Raw genomic sequence first — 22,249 nt, forward strand, 5'->3', positions numbered from 1 at the left:
AATAATTTTTTAAAAATAAAAAATATTATTTTAATATATTTTGGAATGAAAAATATTTTGAAAAATAATCACAACCACAATTTAAAACAGGTTCAATTTTTTTGAAAAAAAGTAATGTATGTATTATTGGCTTTTTTATATTTATTTTAACTAAGTGATAAAAGATATTTTACATTAATTTACATGACAATCGATATTAAGATTTTTTAAAATAATTATAAAGAAGCATTTTTTTATATCAATCTGATATAAAAAATATATAATAATTTTAAAATCTGAAATTGAAAATTAAAAAACAAAAGGCTCGACAAAATACTGTGATGGCTCTGTTTTTTAAAATACTTTATAAAATTCTTTTCACATAAAGAAATATTAAATTAATTTAATATTTTTATATTCTAGAAAAATAGGCTCCACAAAATAGCTGAAGTTTGTCGTTGATGCAAGGAAAGAAAGAACAGCAGCAGGACACACAAAAATGGATGGGCGGTACAATGTGGGGTCCTCTAGTCTGTGTTTGAGTGATGACCGTAATAGGGAAAAGAAAGAAAGCATCATCATCCTTACTTCTCGAGATTCTCTCTCCAATACAACTGCGATTATAGATATTCACCGTTGAATTTTGATATTATTCCTATCCATCATCCAGTTGCTTTTTTTGAAAACATGTCCCAAACGATGTTTTTATATTATTTTAATATATTAATATCCAAAATATTTTAAAATAAATAAACAAATATAAAATTTAAATAATAATTATTATATTTTTAAACACCCTCAAGAAGCAATCTATTTTCTATTTTTGATTTGTTATTTTGTGAATATAGATTTTGGATACCGGATTGAGTTTTAAATATTTATCCATTACACAATATACATTTAATACAGTTAATAAAAATATTATATTTTTCATATGACCATCATATGTTTATTGGTTGGATTTTCTGATGTTCATATCTTATCTAAAAAAAAATTTAGAAATTTTTAAATTAATTATTAGATTACGAGTATCTACATAAATATTTATTATCTAACTGTTATTTATTATTAAGTAAAAAATAAAACATTTATTATATATGTTTGTTTTATGTTAATATTGATTTATGTTTATATCATATTGTATTAAGAAATATGAATATTTTATAAATATATCTATTTATTTCAGATCAGGTTTGATAAAATTTAATAATATATATACTCTTTATATTATCTACCGGATAAAGCGATTATCTAAACAATACTAATATAATGAAAATTTTATTCCAGACTCAAATGATTTTTTTCTTCACACGTGTAAGTATATCATATCCGTTTATCATCTCAACACTAATAATTTTTTATTAATTTCTTTTATATTGTTTGTCTCGAAGTATCTTAGATGGAAATACGTGAAAAACATAGATAAAAGGTGGTAAGAAAAATGGGAGAAAGGAGATGAATGATTTACAATGATTAAACGGTAATAATTTTGTTGGAGGGGGTAAAATATTTATGTAAGAAAATGGGTCAAATCTTGTTGACTGACATGGAGAGACACGAGAAGTGATGTGTTGTTTTCATAATCTCTCATCAGTCATCTCTTTGCAATATACCATAATTATTCGAGGTTCCTTTAGGTTAATTTACTAATTTGCCCTCAAACGATGGTCAAAATCACACCCTCTCTGGTCCAACTAGGACGAGCCCAGACAAAACGACAGTGAGTCAGAGGGCCCACAACGGGATGGTCCCAAAGACCCCCACAAAAGAAAGGGCATGAAACTAGCTAGCAGTACCTCTGTTGCTTCTGTAACATGAAATGACGAAACAGTCCTTTCACCCCCCTCGATGATGCTGGGAGGGAGTAAATTATAAATTAGTACATTTAATTTTGCAAAGCCAAAGAATATTTATCCAAATATTGTTTTTTAAAATATTTTTGTAATTTTTAAAATTTTATTTTTGATATTAATATTTTAAAAAAATTTAAATAAAAAAATTTAAATTTTCAACTTACGATATTCTGACCTGAACGTAATGACAAATCCTTTTAAATAATTTATCTAATTTTAAAAGTTAATTAATCATGTTTTTAATATGTTCTTCTATAGTTAGTAATGGCATCAAATATAGCTTTATATATTTAATTATATCTAAACTATGTTTAATAAATTATCATGTTTTTAATATGTTCTAACCAAATTCAGATTTTATATATCTAAACTAGTTTTTACTATTTTTTTAAAAAGAAATGCCATAATTTCTTTAAAAAAGACTTGTCATATATGGAATATCGTGCAACTTATCAAAATTGAGTATTAAATCTTAATTTATTGAATCCAATTAAAATCCTAAATTTTCTAATTTTCTTCTTTTCTTCTTTATCTCTTAGCGTGGTCATGTGTAGGTTGCACAATCTATTTCTATTAGTTTTACTAATAAAAATCAAATAAAAAGATAGATTAGAAACAAACACTTTTTAATTAAGAATATATATAATTTAATAAATAAAGATTGGATAAAATTTCTAAGATATAAAGATACGTAAAGTCATTTCCACTAAAATTAAGCACAGTCGATTTCGATTGATTTATTAATTTGTTAAATTTTGAAAATAAAAAAAATAATTATTCAATTCATTCTGCAAAACAACTACAAGGTCTGAATTATATATATCTACTCGCTTGGGAGTAGGGTGTTTTCTTTCTTTGATTGTGATGTGACTATACCACCCTCTGGCCTCGGTTGGTATTTTATAGTGACTTTCAGGCAACTGTCTCTTTCAGAGTTAACAGATTAAAAGAATATTTGGTATGGTTTTTGTTTTTATTTTTAGGTATTTTAAAAACGTATTTTTATTTTAAAAATATATAGTATTTTTAGTATTTTTATTGTGTTGATATTAAAAATTAAAAAAATATTTTAATATATTTTTAAAAATACCTTACATCATGATAACAAACACTCTAAAATCGCTTTTGTGTGTTAGAAGGTTATTACCGTAATTAGGAAAGAATACAGCTATCAAGGTTGTTATCTGGAACGCATCATGGTTTTTGGCGCCAGTGTGTGTGTTTGCCCAAGGTTGATCAAAGATTCAAAGCCAGGAATTTAACGTTGTTAACTATCCAAATTATTGTGGATAAAATATGAGGTAATCATAAAACTATATAATTTTATAAGTTAATTATATTTAATATGTAAAAATAAATTAAAATTTTAAAAATTAGTAAAATTAAATTTGACTCATGTAAAATCAATAAAATAGATAAAATCAGATCGAGTTTACGAGTTTATAAAAAATATAAGAGGAATAGTTTTCTTGGTTTTACATGAATAATCGGTTCTAATTTTTCTAAAATCCGATTGACTAGTTACCCTACTCTTTTTAGTTTTCTATATATTTTAAAATGGTTGAACTTTTTTATTGTTTATTTCATTTCTGTTTTAATTGTGTTGTAAAGTTATTTACTACTTGGCTGAAATTATCAATATATAACTAGCTACAAAAATATAAATGATTTTATAATTCGAGTTTACACTGTGTTTTATGTGTCGTGTAACATGAAAAATCAAATTAAAAACTTGAAAACCAATAAAATCAAACTTGACCCATGTAAAATCAGTAAAATGGGTAAAATCGAACAAAGTTTACAAGTTCATAAGAAGTATAAGATAGATGATTTATTGGTTATGTATAAATAACCCGTTGACTTGTTACCATGTTATTTTCAACTTTTATATATTTTAAGGTGCTTGAACTTTTCTATTATTTATTTCACTTTTGTTTTGAATGTGTTATATTGTTATTTACTACTTGACTGGACTTGTCAGTATATAACTAGTTAAAAACATTTATTTATGATTTTACGATCCGAATTTACATTGTGTTTTCCGTGTCGTGTCATTAAAATATTCTTAACAACCTCTATCCATATCCTCCTGCTTAGTTTAAGACTAAATAGGTGGTTCGCAACTACGTTGTTAGCGAGTTAGATTTTTTTAATGTGAAATTAAGATATTCAAATGACATCGATGTTTTTTTTTTAAATTATTTTTGAGATTTGATTAATTAACTCGACTATGTCTAATAAGTTTGATTAATTTGATAATATAATATAATTAAAAAGACATCAACAACAAATAAAGTGAATAAAAAAGGGTAATAATTAATTAAAAAAAATGAATAGCTAATATCATACTTTGGGGAATAAAGAAAACCCGTTGGAGACTTATTATTACTATACCATGGACACCGCTTCACCACCATAAAGAACACATTGAAATTGTTTCAACATCACTATGAAATGTTGCACGACGACAACGAAAAAGACGACACATGTTATTAGAGCAATGATCCAGAAAAGCAAACCAAACAAAATATCAAGAAGTGAACACCACATACTTATATTTAATCGATTCATTTTATTTAATTCATAAATAAATATTCTTTTAAAAAACTAAATCTAACAAAAAATGATAAATCAAAAGACCTGCAATTACTCTAGTTATTTTTTAAATCAGTGAAAAATTCTATAGAAAAAAAATAAAATAAAAAAACAAAGTATAATCTCCAACTAAATAAGTATTGAATGATGAAATTGAACACGGGTTTAAAAAAGAGAAGAAAAAAAAACCCCGAGCGGATCTCTCAATTTTTAACCAATTTAACATTGAAGAATGTAATAAAAAAATATCAATTTAAAAGAAATTCAAAGTAAAAAAAAATAACAATCAAAACTGATATAAGAAAATGAAGGATGATGAAATTATAAAAAAAATTTAACTTTAAAGATTATTTTAAATAAAAAAAAATAGTAATAAAAAGCACGAAGACTTAATCTAACAAATAAAAAATAAAGAATGATGAAATTGAAAACAAAATTCAATTTTATAAATTATCTCAGATAAAATAAACAATAATAAAAAAAACATGTATTAAATTTAAAAAAGAGACAAACTAAAAGGTTGTTTTGAAAAATTAGAAAATCGGGTGTGAAAATTAACGAGAGAGAAAAAAAGAAAAAAAAGACACTTGGATGATACGATCATCGCACTGGAAGCCACCGTTTAGCCGTTACAAGACTTCAACACGCTGACGTCTTCCCTGCACGCGCCAACTTTTTTTAAAATAATATTTTATATATATTAAATTACTAAATTACCCCTCAAATGCCTCTTTATTGTCGTATCTAATTATCTATATCCAATACCACTACCGACAACCACCATGAACCATCAAACACGAACCACGGAGACAGTGCAATACGGTAAATGTGAAGCCATAGGAGTTTCTCTACGGAGACACTTCAAAAACTGCCTTCATTCTGTATTTCCTTAACATTATTACACGTTAATATTGTAATGGTTTCCAAATCTCGAGCTTAGATCCCATATGGATCGATCGACCAAATTGATTGCACACATGGGTGCGTTCTTTAATGTCATGAAGCCTACTTTTATGATTAAAATGCAATGTCAAGAACATACGAATTCTCTAAAGCAACAAGTAGTGGAGGGAAAGGAGGGTCTTTGGTCCTTGATTGTCGAGACATGATTGTTTTTTGTTTATTGGGAATACAAATTAAAATGCAGGGAGAGTGGGCTGAGACCTAGAGAGATTCGATGGTTTTTTTTTTTTGGTTATTTTTCAAACTCTTTCGCTTGGAACTAGAAAACTTTTCTGGGCTCGGATAAAAATACTTGTTTTTTATTTAAAAAAACCCTAAGCCCAAAGCGTTTCCATCCCAGAAAACACGTTGTATGAGTTCCTGCTAATTTGAAGTCTTGGATGGTGTTCCTCTTGTCCCCTCACCTTTGGACTCCACTTCTCCGTTATTCTCCCACATCTACTGTTTCTTCCTCCACTGTGATGGCCTCAGCTGCTGCTAGCTAGAAATCAACATGCATTCGACAGCGATACACTTACTATATTGTATGATTAGAATAATGCAACTTGTTCATGTCAATATGTGCATGATTTGGTGCATACAAACTTCCTTCCTTCGTTTCTAATCCCAGCTGAAGAAACAAAAATTATCTATAATGATATATTCATATATAGCTTATCTAAAATAACCCACAAGGGTAGCTGAGCTCATAGCTCGTTGGTTAGGAGATGGGACAAAGACCTGTGAGGCTATGGCTCAAGTTCCATACCCTACTGACGAATATGCATGCAAGAATCTCCTTTCCCCATCCTTCCGGGCTACCAGCCGGCCGGGATCATGAGTTCGGTTTCCATTGTCAGCCGTATCAAGCTATCTACATGCTTGTTCGCTAGCTGTTTAATTATAAAAATATGGACGTTTCAATTGATGATCATATCGAAATATCTACATGTTAATCTGTCCAAGGTCCTCGTCGTAAAAAAGAAAAGAAAAGAAAAGAAGCTTATCTAAAACTAAGAAAGTTGCATTGCCTCAGTTATCATCTAAGCCATAGATATTTGCTTATGTGCACATTTATTTTGATGATCAGTATATATATATATATATATATATATATATATATATATATATATATTATCTCGCGTAAGAATGAATTAATCAATAAAAGAAGGTTGGAAAAAGTACATTCATGGCTTTATTTTTTACATTCAAATTATCAGTAAGTTATATGCTAATATTTAAAGGAAAAAAAACACGTTTATATTTTATATTCTAAGAACATTCATATTTATTAGTTTGTAATTATATTTTTTTTTATATTACCATGATTGTAAGTCGATCTTGATTGTGTTCAAATCAAATTATGATAGTAAAATAGAAATATACTTCTTCATATTTGTAAATCTTATTTTTAGAAACACAAGTTTAATGATAATTAGAAAAATGAGATGCTTTAAATTAACCTTTCCTAAGAATTACAGTAGTTAACAAAGGAATAAAGTTTTACAATAATAAATCTTTAATTTAAAAAATAAAAAAAAATCTGTTTAGTAAAAATAATCGTAAAATAAATAAATAAATAAAAGTCACATACGAAACTTGTTGTAAAGTATTTTCTAAGAAAAAAACATAAATATATATTTTTTTAAAATGCATTGCGAGGATTTTGTTGGAAAATTTAAGAATTCATGAACTTATTTAAAAGAAAATGTGAAAATTGAACTAAAAAAGATATCACAGAACTTTGTGGCAATTTATATTTTAAAAATAAACATATTTATACTCTTAAAAAAATATTTGGAAATGATCATAAAAATATATAAATGTTTTTTTTTTAAAATCATTAAACTATATAGTCATAACTTAGAAAATAAAATTATTGGATACATGAGATTCGTTGCACAAATTTATTAGAATGCAATTCTACAAAATGTTATAAGAAACTTTAAAAGAAAGGATTTATTTTTCAAAATTATGAAAAAAAAATTGGGTAAAGTTGTATAAGTTTGTTAACACGGTGAACCAAAATGCCTAGTCCATGACAAATGGTAATGGATGTTTGAAAATATGGTAGCGGTTGCTTTTTAAAATGTTTTTTACTCGAAAAAATATTAAAATAAATTTTTTTTATTTTTTAAAAATTTTTTTTATATCAGCACATCAAAAGATTTGAAAGCAAAAAAATATTAATTTAAAATAAAAAAAATATTTTTTTTATTTTTTTTAAATATTCTTAAAACATAAAAAAAAACAATATAGAATATTACTATGTCGGGTCAGATTACATGAAAGGACGATTCCAAGCACGAAGCACACAAGCCTGCAAAAGCCCGTTTGTTTTGTCTGCAAATTGTACACATTACTTACACGCAAACGCAGAAGTACATTTTAGTAGGAAATTCTTAAAATCATGCAGATAAAGACAAGGAATTTACTATCTTCTTACTAGTTTTTGCAACTACATTAAGTGATAAACGCAATTTGATGCTTTAATTGTAAAAAACAAAAAAACTAATTCTCTTAAAGAATTTACTATAATTTAATGATGCCCTTAACCCATAAAATCTTTAAACTAGGTTTCAGGGTAATGTTGATATAATTATCTCTTCTAAAATAATTAAAGTTAGATAAGTTATTTTTATTTTTTATTAATTGCTTTCTATGAGTTAGTTTCGGACTCATAACAAAGATTACTGATTTTAAAGGTTAATGCAAGTTGATTTTTTTTTTGTTTTTTTTAAATTGATTTATTTCAATTTCATCTTTCAAATTTTTTTTCTATGAGATTATCTCAACCTTATACCCATGATCACAGAGTTTGCGAGTTTACCTAGTTCAGAAAGGCTTTTTTTTTTTGTTTTTTTACACTTTCACCTTTCAACACTGGATTGTTTGGTAATCCAAATGGACTCACGTCTATTTTTTTAATCTCTTTTTATTGTCTTTTTTATCAGTTTATTTTTATTATTGTTGTATTTTTTTGTTTATATTATTTAAATTACCAATTGAACCAATAACTTGAGTCTCATATTTTTTTACACTAGCATTCTCTTTTTACATTGAAAAAAAAATCCGGCCCGTGGCAAAGAGCGGTCAACAAATCTAGTAATTACTATTATAAAATACGACATTAAGAACATACTATGATGATTTGTTTTAATTTCTACATAAATAAACTTAATAATAAATAAAAATACTATTAATGGATAGTAAATGAAACCGATGAAATATCGTAGGAGGTTAAATAAGATTTTCAAAGAAATGGATTCATGATAAATGCCTTTAAACGAAAAAAAAGGATAAAAACCATAAATAATAATATCTTTTATGCTAAAGTTATAAAGGATTAAAGCGAAACTTGAACAAAAATAAAAACAAAAACAAAAACAAAAATAAAATTGAAGTCTTGTATTGTGGCTGAAATTGAGGATATTGAAATAAGATGGAGTTTGGGTGGGTAGAGTCTTATCATCCTCTTAAAATTAAACTTAATTTATATATGTTGTATTAATTAATTAAAAAGAGAATTGATTGTTGTTAGTAACACAAATGCCTCTCCTCCTATATATATTAATTAAAAAAAAAAATGATTTTTTTTATTAACATACAAATCTCTCTCTCTATATATATATATATATATATATATATATATATATATATATATATATATATATATATATATATATATATCCCCACAAATTCCAAATCATGGTTTTCATGGTTGGAAATGGAGGGGACATCCATGATGTTTGATGGATAAAAGATGGAAATTAAATGGGTTAAATGCCCTTCCTTTTTCCCTTTATTTTTTTACCTTTTCTCTCATAGGGATGCCTTTTTCACTGCCTTTTGAAAACATAAATTATTTTTTTCATACATTGTTTCGATTTTTGAAAATGATATCAACTTTACTGTGATTGTCAATTATCACATGCGACTCCATTAAAGCAAATAAAACGCAGAACAGTGAAAACTAGTGTTATTTTTCTACATGAAAGCGAAGAGGCGTGTAGGTGCACGTGATCTGTTCCTTGAATCGCGCCAAACAAGGTTTGGGTAATGACATGACGCCAATGTCAAGAAGGGGGACACTGAAACGCAATGCATTGGCAGCGAGGGAAGCGATCATGGTGGTCCATGAACAGATGGGGTAGAGAGTTGGCTTACGGCCCTACACGGTGGGGGACCAAAGGATTATCCTTCCCCGTCTTGGGCCAGCGAGGACGAAAGAGCTGCTGAAGAAACAAGTATCTGTAATTGAAAGGGCTGCAGTAGAAGGTATACTTGCCATTCCTAGACAAGGGTGGGTATTCGAATAATTCGGGTAAACAATCACCATTTCAAATAATTGCTTTTGTTATTATATATTTTGTTCTTACATTTCTTGACTCGAGATAATTTTTATAATCTAAATTATTTCTTACACGGAATATAACTATATTTTTAGCTCTAATTACCTGGATTTTATACCCCATAAAAGAAATTGTATATATATAAATTGTTTTGCATCGCGGTCTAATTATATTTTTTTATAATTTATAATTTTTGGATATAAAAAATAAAAAAAATAAAAATAAAATTATTTTAAACTAAAAAATACTTTAATCTACCGCATTCATTAAAAGAAAAGAAAAGAAAAGAAAAGAAGAGAAGAGAAGCAGGGCAGTAAAATGTATTCTATTTATCTAAATGGAGCTGGACATTGCTTTGATGGGAGGATATTGGACAAAGAAAAAGACAGTGTTCGTCATGTTTTTTTCCTCCATCCAGCGCAAGTCATTTTCAACTTGCCTTGTCTCAGTCTGTCCATATAAAGAAGTTTTGACACGTCCCCTTCACGGATTTGATATGTCAGACCCACTTATATATATATATATTTAGCACATATACTCCAAAAACCTCCACGTATTGCTATTGCTATTGGTTTATGTTTGAAATTCTTATAACCTTTTCGATTGTATTTCTTTTAAAAAATATTATGAAAAAAACTCTCTCTCTCTCTCTATATATATATATTTAAATTCAAGTTTTTTCTATAATTTAAAATGAAAATCAAATAATTTTAAAATTATAATGAGCTAAACAAACATCTCTAACTTTACCGCAATACAATGCAAAACAAAACCTTGATATTTCTTAAACACGTTCTAGATTAATAAATAAATAAAATATGAATAGTTGAGATGCTTGGAGAATAAGTTTTTATTGAAAAGAGCTAAAATCTCTTTAAGAAATTATTATAGTTCCGGATTTATTGTCATTATTTACCAGAGTGATGCAAACGTGTTTTTGCCTCTTCATTCAAAAATCTCAATAATGGCTTTCAAGAGTATCAAAGTCTTTTGAAATGACTATTTATTATTATCAAATAAAATGGAGACAAATAAGAATTTTTTACAATTTGATTGTACCGTGAAACAACTAAATTATATCTGAAAGCAAAAAAAATTAAAATAAAAAATTAAAATACATAATAAAATGATGAAAATACTATTAGAATAAAAAATCTTAAACTTGATGCCAAGAGGCTTCTTGGTATTTTTAGAATGATTTTTTTTTTGTAATTATAAAGTCATCTTAGAGACAATTTAATATATAGCTAAATAAAAAAACAAAAAAAGACGTTTATGTGTGACACATTCAGCGGTGCCAACGCTCTTAGGACAGTGCGTGCAACGCCTCATAATGTCCTAAAAAACCCTTTCACCATGTCGTTGTAAGTCTCGTTATCTTCTTCATGTCGGTGCAACGCGTGTATCTGATGATAGTTTAGTTTATCGCCAGTGAATCTTTATTTTTTTCCCTTCTTTTCTCTCTTCTTCCCTGAAAATTCCAACTCAACCCTCTTGGTTGTTGGTGTTTCAACTTCAGTCTTTATTTTTTTATTTTCAATTTTTGGTCATGTCCATTTTATAGAAGTTTTATTTGTTTTCAATTTCATCATTCAATCTCAATTTACCATATATTATATTCTCTAATTTGGTTCTCATTTGGATTTCTACTTTTTTACCTTGACTCATTTGTAAAAGTTTTATTGATTTTCAATTTCATCATTCAATTCAAATTGATGGCATTATATTTTCTAATTTGGTCCTCATTGTTTTGATTTCTAATTTCTTTCTTGGTCCTTTTATAAAATTTATTATTCTTTTCAATTTTACCCTTCAATCAAAACATTGATTTTATTTTTTATGTCAATTTTGGCCCTCATTCCTTTGATTATTTTTTGTCCTTTTATTAAATTGATTTTTATTTTCAATTTTATCTTTCAATCAAATATCACATTTATTTTGTATTTTAATTTCGATCCTCATTATTTTAATTACTATTTTTGTAATCCTTTTGTATAATTAATTTTTTTTTTTCAATTTCATCATTCAATATCTGATTGATTGAAAATTGAACTCTATGGTTTGTCCATAGTGAGTGCTTTAAATCTATTGATCCAGGTCACGGGTTTGAAAAGTTAATACATTTTTTTTAAAAAAATTGCTTTATAATTCTCTGTATTTTTTATCGAGTTATTTCAATCTCATGATTTGAGCCAAGGATTTGGCGGGATATCTTGGGTTATCTCAGCCCTAATCACCGTGATTATAGATTTGTCATGACCAATTTTTTATCTTCTTTTTTTTTTTACCTCATTTAGGTATTTAAATATTAATTTTTATTTTAAAAAACAAAACACTTTGACCCCGCGATGAAATGTCGGCACCAAGGTTAGTGCATATTTAATACTTATGAATACTTTATTTACATAAATTCAATTACACACTTATAATTGATGAATGTTATTTAAAAAAAATTCAAAATGAGTGATTTTAACATTCTTATCATTGTTATTTTTCTAACTAAGTAGTAATTTTACTATTTCTTAAAAATTGACTGATTGTATTCCTTTTTAATTTTTATTAAGTAGTTATTCTTATTATTATTTAAAATTTATTTATTTTCAGATAATAATAAATATTAAAATTATATTTTAACAGCTTATTTTTTTTTAATTTTTTTGACAAATCAAGGTATCCGTATCATAATATACATATTTCATATTCGAATACGTGATTCTTACTATACACCACTAGCTGAGAATTAATGGTAAAATTGAAGGAACTTGTTAGACCGACCATATTAGAAATTAAATTTCGTAAGTAAAGATGTAATAATGATGGATTCAAATATATAATTAACTTAATTGGAAATTATAAAAACTGAAAGTACGTACGGACAATCCAGAACACCTTGTAATTTCGTAAATCCAGGTATGAGCTAGGAATCAAAAAGATTTTGTGTTTTGGCAAGCAGCTAAGAAGACAGCTCCAGCTCCAGAACCACCATGAGAATGTTCAATTACTACATTATCTGAATGGTCACTGCCCAGCATCTCCCAGACACTGCTATGGAGATAGTTTCTAAAGACTCTATAATGCTCATAAAGTCCACCTTCCACAGTTACTACACTTTTTCTGCTTTCAATCCTTCCAAGCTTTTTTATGATTCCCACAATACCTGCTCCAGCAAGACGGGCACCGCGTTCCGCAACGATGTCACAAACCTCAGCCACTACCTCCCTTACCATTGGAGTAGAATTTGTGATCTGCTATCAAGAAAATACTGATGCTAATTAGTGTACAGCTTCTAACCTTGAAGTGAAATATACAGCAACGATTAGGAAGTATGTATTTCGTATCATTGCATAATTAGCATGTTTCTACTTGGATTCAAAGCTTTAAGTAAGAGGAAAACCAATGGTTAAATGGTGAGATATTATTGGTACAGTAAACTTCCGAAGGCAGGACTTTGATTCTGAATTCATGCTCCAGAGTTCGAAAGGAAGAAAGGCAACAGGCTTAAGCTTTGTTTCAATGTTTGATGTTAGATGGACATGTTAAAGGAACCTTACCCCAAGATTTTCCTTCAGCTTCTCACCAACCACACCATGATCCTCTGATGTATCTTGATGCATGGCAGCCATGTCAGGTGACCTGTTCAATATATATGTATTTTTACTATATAGCAAAACCATGCAGTTGTGAAAGGAATGGATCAATAATGTTGTAGACAAATCTTGAGAGCAGTCGAAGCAAGATTTTGAAGTGTAGGATTGAAACCAAGCTTCCTGCCCCAGAATCTCAATTTTAAAGGGGCTATATATAACTTTACCTAGAGTGTTATCATTGTTCTTAGACTGACAAGAGTAAGAGAAGTTCAATAAGACAGCAATTTGATGCAGTTGCTTACAAACTGAGTACATTTAGATAGGTTCTAAATATTGCTTCCATACCTTAGTTGGTATGGAGTAGCTAGTTTTGGAGGGACGACGTCTCCGAAGAGTGCTGTTTCCTGGGCCATCTTCAGCAAGACTCTTCTAACAATTTCTCCCAGGTACATGGCTGAAGTAAGCTTTTCGAAGATCTGAGACATAAGAAGACTTGGAAACAAATGTTAACTACCTTATCTTAACTATTTACTTTTATATGGAGACATGAAATACATGAGTTACCATACCCTGCAACCAGGGTTTGAGCTTTCTGAATCTAAACTAGAATCAAATTCAGTCACTGGAAGGTTTGAGCAATTGAAGTTTCCCCATTCCGTGTTGATAACCTGTGAAAATTAAGCACACTCACCTCAAGTTTGCATTTTACTTACATAAATTAGTATCGATAATCTTAATTTAATACTTGCCAACTCGCCCGAATTGGATGATGGCATTGGCCCTTGCCATTTAGGAACTGCTTCATTTGGTTCAACATAAGCAGCATTTGAACCCATGGCTAGAGTAACTGAAGCCACAATGCCGTTGTTATAGTATCTACCTCCAGCCAAATTTCCTACAGTATCATCAACCTGCTCAAGAAGAGATGAGAAATATCCTTAATTTTGAACAATTATTCTTACTTTGAACTGATAAAGCTACGTATATAGCAGCATACCAGTGAAAAAACACGGAACTTGAGACCATGTTTCTCCAAAGCTCTATTGATATCATTGATCAATGCTTTCTCAACCTGAGTTCATACATAAATCCGAGATATTGATAAAATTAACAAAAAGACCACTGACATAACATCCCTCGAACTGGAAAATTAGTTAAAAATCCCTCTTAATAAGATGACATAATGTGGACTTTATCAATCCCTAGACAATAGTTTAGTTGTAGCATATGATTATATTTAAGGGAGTAACTGTCTCGAGAAAAAAAACCCCCGGAAATAATGGAGACCGAGAGGATATGTCTCCTTGTATTTTTTGTTTTGAAAGAATAAAAACTCACTCCACCAAAGTTATTACAGGTTTCTGTGTCTTTTCTATCCAAACTTAACCTAGTAGTAGACACTCATGGTCTCTAAATTTGAAATATCATAACTTATTCCCTACCTTCATTTTTTTTTTCATTTGTCTGATTAAAATAGAAGAGTTCATCATCATGAACCGGCTGTTAAGATTTCAGATGTTACATTTTATAGGGAGAAAAGAAAACAAAGTGTTTGCATTTGGCTTATCAAATGAAATTACTTGGCGAAAAAGGGATAGGCAAACTCAACTGTGTCATTAGCTGAGAAGCTCTTCCATTTAATAGCAGAGCCGGAACTAGCTGCAGCTTGATCCACCGGATATGACACAGTGAAGCCCAGTTTCTTTTCCCTTTCTGGCGCATCAAGAGTATCATCTGGGGGATGCTCTGAAACGAACTTTGCTAGCTCCACAGCAATGTAGTCGAATAACTCCTATAGGACAAGAAAGCTCATTGTTCAACAGGTTTCAAGATTGTGGAAGCAACTGCAATAGATTATTAAACTGTTTTTCATCTTAAAAAATTGGAAGTGTTTATTTCTTAATATTTTTTATATATATATAATTGATGAAGTGTTTTGAGTATCCATATCCATGTTTTAAGTTTCCAATGTAGACACAACTACTCTAAAACAAAACGAAAGGTGGAAGGAATATACTTTTTGGAAATTGCTTTTAAATCAAAGCATGAATACATCTATCATTCCAAAGCTTAAGCATACCTGAGAGGTACCAGACAACACATTGGGGGGTATGGAAATTTCCTTCCTATATAAATCAGAAATAGGCTCATTTCTCCCTCCAAGTCGAGCACATAAAATTAAAAAATTGGTTCCTCGCAAATTCAACCCATAATACAGCCCCTTCTCATCCCTTAGCACAAGATTTCATCAAAACAATGTTAACAACGTCAACAATATCGTGTAATAAGATCGAGGAAGTAAACCCAAAAGAAGAAGGAGAGAAGAAAATTGCCTGTACCCTTTTGGTAGTGAGGCAGCATACGAAACAAGCATGTTGAGGGTACTAGTTTCCTCCTGAGAAACAAGAGATGCTTGCATGTCAGAAACCAATGCATTAGCCACTTCCCAAAGTTTGGGTACAGGAGTGGCAGATTCCCTTGCAAATTTACGCAAAATGCGCTGTGTTTGCTTCCATTGTCTTTGTTTTTTTAATGAGTATTGCCTCACCAATACAGCTACGACTGCCACTGTTGTCACTGTTGCCAACACCACCGCTTCCTTCCTCATTTCTCCTCGATTGTCTTTCAAAAACGTTTTATTTTCGTCAGATTGAATCTACAGGGTTGGCTTCGTGACAGCTTCGTTTCACGAGGATGGGAACAGCATCAAGAATTAACTGCAATCCGTTTTTCATGCAGGGAGGAACGAGTAACGTGGATGATTACAGCGACTGAGAGATTTTTTGTTGTTGCTATACATTCCTTTTTACGGCTGAAGCCCAAGTTCACTGAATGTGTTTAGTGGGATTTCTTGCTGAGTCTAATCCACATTTCCTTGGTGCATGCCTCGTGATGGATTTGGGCCATTCTTAGTGAATCAACCAAAAAGTTCAGTCATTTTACAATCCTTAAAAGGAGAAGGGAAAAAATTGGAAAAAATGTTTATAATTTGATGTGTGGCATTCAATTTGTTAAGAGTATATTATTAAATCGATTAAACTAGTAGTGAACATGAAGTGTACGGTTAGTTATGTATATACTATATAAATAATAAATTTTATAAAAATAAAATAGTTATTTTCCATTGATAATCGTGAAGCGGTGATAATAAGAGAATATAATAACAATAATATTGACGATAGAAATAGTAGGGTGATAGTAGCAATGACAACAATGATAATCTTTATTTAACATTGATTTTAAATAAAAACATGTTAGTTCAAAACAAATAATAAATTTTATAAAAATAAAATAGATATTTTCCATTGATAATCATCCAGTGGTGATAACAAGACAAGAGAATATAGTTACAATAATATTGACACTAGAAATAATAGAGTAATGATAATAATGATAGCAATAATAATCTTTATTTTAACATTGATAGTTATGATATGATACCGTTATGCTGAATGATAGTTGTATAGTGATAATGATGGTAGCTACGATGACAATTATATTAATAACAAGGTGTGATGATGGTGAAGTGGTGATGGCAATAATAATAATAAAATATTAATTATTTTAATAGTTACGTTAGCAAAATATAATAGTAAAAATACTATATTTTATTGATCAAATTTTAAAATGTTTATTTCTTGAAAAATACTTTATGCAAAACAAGAGGTCATTCAATAACAGAAAGAACATCCTATCTCTTTTTCTTCTCCATTTTTAGTTTCTAGTTTTTGATAAAAATTAGAAAAGTATGTCTATATGTAAAAAAAAATAGAAATACATTGAAAATTTAACTATTTTTTAATGAGAAATCAAAACCATAATTTATAAATTACAACAATATAGCAATTCCAATTATTCAAAAACAATTTAACTAAAAAGAGTTTATTTGAGAGTGATACGCTGTGTAATGTCCAAAATTGATAAAATCAAAAAGATTTAAAATAAAATTGAGGTTTCCAAGACATAACCACAATTACATAAACCAATTTCTCGGCAGGATACAGAGAGGCAGAAGTGATTATAAAATTGGTTACATAAACCAATTAATGGCCGTGTGGATTCTTTGCACAGCATGTGGGTAATTCAACGTGGTCAGCACGCAAAAACAACAAGAAGAATCCTGCTGCGAATCGAACCTCCATGGCATAGCAACCTTATAATTCACAATACAAATCGATCTATTGAAGGGGATGGGAGATTTGTGGATCAGTGCTTCTCCGAGAAGATTTGGAAAAAAATGGAGGGCCTGGGCAAATCTTCAGGCTTGAACGCACGAGCTTGGTATTATAGCACATGAGAGCTTCAAACAAGCCAGTCTTAGTTTTTTGACAAGATCCTTCATTGTCAATGAGAAATCATTGTCCATCTGCACAAGATATGGAGTGTAAGGAGTGTCTCCATATAATAATTAGAATGGTTTTTTGTATTGATAATAATAAGAAAAAGAGAAAACAGTGTACTTAGTTATAAATTATGGGGTGTAAGGAGTGTCTCTATATAATAATTAGAATGTTTTTTTTTTTTTTGTTTTTTTATAAGAAAAATAAAGATAGTAATAGGTTATGTTCTACAAGTTTTAGAGCGTATTTGTTACTGTGGTAATAATTATTTTTTAAAGTATTTTTTATTTGAAATATATCAAAATAATATTTTTTTTATTTTTTAAAATTCATTTATCACATCAGGTCAAAACAATGAAAAACATATAAAAAAAAAATCATATTCTTGAATATAACCTTAATCCTAAGCTATGCACATTACATCATTTTATTTATTTATTTATTATTTGAAAGGACTTTACCATACTTGTATCGGTGTGGGAGTTTAAAATCTTTCCGACAATAGTTACAGTCATGTATGATGATGTAAGTATGTCACTAAGTCTAAATTGTGGTAAGATTGACTCAAACTCGTCATTTTATAACGAGCTTTCTACGAGGAACTCACTTGTACTAAGAAGCCGTTTGGAAGGCGACCAACCACATGGTTATTGCACAAGAATGTGGATATCTTACTTGTCCAAAGCTATCATTTATTGTATCAAGAAAACGACAACCAAGTTCATTAAATATATATATATATATATATATATATATATATATATATATATATTTAAGAGTTTGGTTATAGTTATTTTTTAAAGTATTTTTTACTTGAAAATATATTAAAATAATATTTTTTTATTTTTTTAAATTTATTTTCAATATTAACGCATTAAAATAATCTAAAAATATCAAAAAAATATTAATTTAAAACAAAAATAAATAAATAAAAATTATTATTTTTTAAAATTACTTTTAAAACACAAAAATATACAGTTCATTTTGCAAGTTGATTGTTTAAATCAGAGGGAGATGCTATATATTTAAAATTACCTGGGCAATTACTGTTACGTCAAGAGTGGAATTCCCAAATACCAATACACTGCTATTGACTACTGATAGATGAAGATTCTCTATCTCGCTTAGTATTTTAATCCCAACTCCTTGCTGGTTCTTGCAATGGATCCGAATCAGTACATCCTTATCAGTTGTTCTTGCTTCAATTTCTGGGAGCGGTGAGCCAGGGAGGCCATCAAAGTTCTCATCAGATGAAGTACATTCATCATCAACAGAGAGCTTAGACTTCTTCAGCAGAACCACGGATTCCATGGTTTTTGTCTTGGTCTGATCCTGGAGTTGTTTCAGTTGTTCTTGGAGTTGTTTCATGTACTTCATAGCGCCATCAAGGACAGAAGCCTTGTCCATCTAAAGTATTGGAAGTATATCAGTCTTGGTTAAAGATTGACCATCAAGGTTCGAGATTTATAATATTTCACAATTAACTTATCCTAGATTTTCCCTTCGAAGAAATAAAGGCATGTATTTGTGGTACTATCTATCAATTTGAAACTTTCATTCACCTTTTTAAGACCTGGAACAAGGGCTGAAAGAGCTATGAACTGCTGGCTAAGCTTTTCTCTGCGCTTTCTCTCAGCCATTATGTGATCTTGAACATGCATAGCACTTCTAGTCATTGAGTAAGGCCTCTTGATCCCTTGCTTAGCCTCTGGGGCATAACTTTCTGATCTCTCACAAGCAGCTTTTGAAATTGAAGTTTGAAAGTGCATGTTTATTGGAGATGCAGCCTCATCCTTAGACTTGATCAAGCGGCCAAGATTTCCGTAAAACTGCTGGGAACTGGCCGTAGGTGGTGGAGCTGAGTTGTTGAAAGAAAAACTTTCAGGAATAGGAGAAGGTGGTTTTGGCGATTGGTGCAGGGTGGAGATGCTAGAGTTCCAGCTGTTAGTTCTCTGCTGTTTTCCAGGTGTTTCAATGCTGGTCTGAGACGTTTCAGAGGAGGAACCATTTGAAGTACTGGTGATCGTGGTGTTTCTGGTCATCATTAAACTGGGTTTCGAGGAGAAACTCTCGGAAGAGAAAGATCGTTGGAGGTTTTCTCCCAGTAGAGTAGTTGCCATGTTTTGTGCGGTGAACTCGGCAAGAGAGTTGATATTGCATTGATGGATGAATTTGTAATCATCCATGCCCTACAACATACAGATAACTCAATCAAACAAAAATCTTCAGATCAATGAAATAGTAATTGTCAATTAAGTCATGAAATAATAGAAAATTCAAGCACTACGACTATTAGAATTAATGATTTCTCTAGGTTTTAGCTGTAGCTAGCCAGCAAGGGGTTTATATCCTTGCATTAACATTGATCATGACATACCATCTCACTAAGCCATTTCCCTGCTGCTATATCCATAAGGGTAGCTTCTTACTCCACAAAAATGTACAGAGCTGCACAAGTCTTGCCCAAAAAACACAAGTTCGTCAAGCCTTTATAGTCCAACGACTTGAACAGCCATAAAAACATTTAAGAAAGAGTGGTACACACATCAAAATGAGAAGGAGAGAGTGGTAAACAAAGATGAAGATGTTTCAGAACAAGAAAAATCTGATGTGGGTTAGTCACCTGATCAAGGCTTAGTCCAGAAGGCTTGAAAAAGCTGAGAAATGAACCTAATCTGCACGCTTCCACTAGAAAGAAGGGGGGAGGGTATTAGAAGAAGAAACCGAGGCCTGAGAATTTTGTCCTCATCTGCTTTCTCAAATCAAATGAAGCCTACACACAGTCTTCTACTAATCTTGTTGACGAGGGAGATGCTTAAATTATATTAACAAAAACCAAGTTGATCATTGGTTGAGATATCGTATCTACAGGAATTAGAAAAGAAAGATTATATTTCCTGTCCACCTCTGCCAACCCAAAGCTATAAACTTAATTTATTGAATTAGACATCCAATCCATCTATCGAAAATTTTCAATTCCTTTGACATAATGCTTCCGTGGGTCTTTATTTATTTTTTTGTTAATATATATACATATATAGAGAGAGAGAGAGAGCTGTCAATATGAGTCCTTGCCTTGAACAATCGTTTTCTGCACTTGGGAGGTAAAAGTTAAACCAGGCGTTCTGTTTATGGAGACAAGGTGCTATCTTGTATAACCATGATGGATGAAAGCTAGGTTTTATACGAACACACTAATAACTAGAGATGATAATGGATCGGGTTAGGGTGCGCCCGCACTGACCCAACACCTTCATAATCATCATCTGTGTCTGATTAGGGTGGGTTGGGTGAAGGATCTACTTCACCCATCGAGCATCCACTAGATACGTAACCCGATCTTATGTAACCTGATATTTTTTAAAATTTATTTTCTGAAATTCTCAATGCACCTCATAATTTTTATTAAATTTAATTGAGTTCATGATTCAGATCATGAATTTAACTGGTTAATTTCGAATGAATAAGAATCGAGTTTTATATTTTTTTTATTGTATAAATAGTTATTGATTTATTTAATTGAAAAAATATACCCAAATATAATTTAAAATTTTATGAATTAAGAAAATCAAACATTTAACGGAACATAACGTACTTCAATTTTTTTTTTCAATAATCATTTCAAATTTATTATTTTTTATAGTAATGCGTGAAAATTAATGCAATATTATGATTGATGATATTATCATATTTTATTTAAGAGTTATTTGAAGTAAAAATGTAAGCATAATAACTTTTTTTTTATTTCTATATTTCTAGATTAAAAATTATTTATTATTTAAAATAAATAATATATTAAAAAAATATGAGTAGAACTATTCAAATTTGAAAATAAAAAATGAAATTAGGATTGATCCTTTCATAATCATTTTACAGATAATTTAATTTTTTAACAATCAAATTTATTCATAATTGTAAAAAAATATAAATAACACAATCTTTATTTTTCTATTTTATACTTTCATATATTTTCACGTACAATTCATTAAATTGATTTTTATTTACTTTTAAAATAAAATTTCCTATATAATATATACAACAATTAAAAAAATAAAATTCCCCTCACATGTTGCCTTAATATGCTAAAAATCCAAGGAAAGTCAACGTAGCTTCATTGGTAGTATAAACAGCGAGGCTATTTATTTTTTTTAATTCCTTTTTCTTCAATTTATTTCTTCTTTATATATTTTAAGAATCATCTAGATTGTATTTGGATCGATGAATTGATTGAATTATATTATAATAATTTTTATATAGTTTTATTTTAAATTTAAACTAGATAAAAAATAAATCAAGAGATATTTTTATCAATTTTATTATCAAATATTTTTTTTTACTGTTGTTATATTTAAAGAAAACCTTGATTCGACCTGCAATATTGCACCGTGTAGCACCCGTCATGTAAACTATTTATATTCTAATTATTTAAAAACTGTAATGTCATTGTATTCGTATAATTTCACGTTTTTATAATGTATCTATGTCCGTAGATCATACAATTGCGGGTGTACGGGATGAATTCATTTGGCAAGGTAATCAATCGCCTATTGTTAATAGGTTTCATAATCAGATATATCATGCGGATACCGTATGCGTCAACT

General features: G+C 29.4%; 2 protein-coding genes across 5 annotated transcripts; both read right to left on the bottom strand.

The window, feature by feature from the left end:
* Positions 1 to 12,500: 12,500 nt before the first annotated feature.
* LOC7465544 (probable hexokinase-like 2 protein) lies at positions 12,501 to 16,124 on the bottom strand. Of its 3 annotated transcripts, XM_024604828.2 has the most exons (10): positions 15,857 to 16,124; positions 15,648 to 15,703; positions 15,389 to 15,539; positions 14,918 to 15,100; positions 14,306 to 14,380; positions 14,058 to 14,219; positions 13,878 to 13,976; positions 13,654 to 13,784; positions 13,273 to 13,354; positions 12,501 to 12,969 (listed from the first exon to the last, which is right to left on the bottom strand). In XM_024604828.2, exons 1-10 carry the CDS (start codon positions 15,914 to 15,916, stop codon positions 12,646 to 12,648), a joined length of 1,323 nt encoding a protein of 440 aa, XP_024460596.2. In that variant the 5' UTR covers positions 15,917 to 16,124; the 3' UTR covers positions 12,501 to 12,645. The 3 variants fall into 3 exon arrangements, with proteins under 3 accessions (XP_024460596.2, XP_024460593.2, XP_024460595.2); XM_024604825.2 differs by having other exon boundaries at positions 15,648 to 16,123; XM_024604827.2 differs by having other exon boundaries at positions 12,501 to 12,966; positions 15,648 to 16,121.
* A 1,101-nt stretch (positions 16,125 to 17,225) lies between these two features.
* Positions 17,226 to 20,570, bottom strand: LOC7465543 (transcription factor bHLH18). Of its 2 annotated transcripts, none has more exons than XM_024605317.2 (5): positions 20,272 to 20,570; positions 20,026 to 20,096; positions 19,211 to 19,837; positions 18,684 to 19,055; positions 17,226 to 17,674 (listed from the first exon to the last, which is right to left on the bottom strand). In XM_024605317.2, exons 2-5 carry the CDS (start codon positions 20,059 to 20,061, stop codon positions 17,567 to 17,569), a joined length of 1,143 nt encoding a protein of 380 aa, XP_024461085.1. In that variant the 5' UTR covers positions 20,062 to 20,096; positions 20,272 to 20,570; the 3' UTR covers positions 17,226 to 17,566. The 2 variants fall into 2 exon arrangements, with proteins under 2 accessions (XP_024461085.1, XP_024461084.1); XM_024605316.2 differs by having other exon boundaries at positions 20,026 to 20,106; positions 20,272 to 20,569.
* Between the last annotated feature and the right edge of the window lie 1,679 nt (positions 20,571 to 22,249).

Source organism: Populus trichocarpa, chromosome 7 (assembly GCF_000002775.5).
Source record: "Populus trichocarpa isolate Nisqually-1 chromosome 7, P.trichocarpa_v4.1, whole genome shotgun sequence".
In the NCBI taxonomy this organism is placed as follows: Eukaryota; Viridiplantae; Streptophyta; class Magnoliopsida; order Malpighiales; family Salicaceae; genus Populus; species Populus trichocarpa.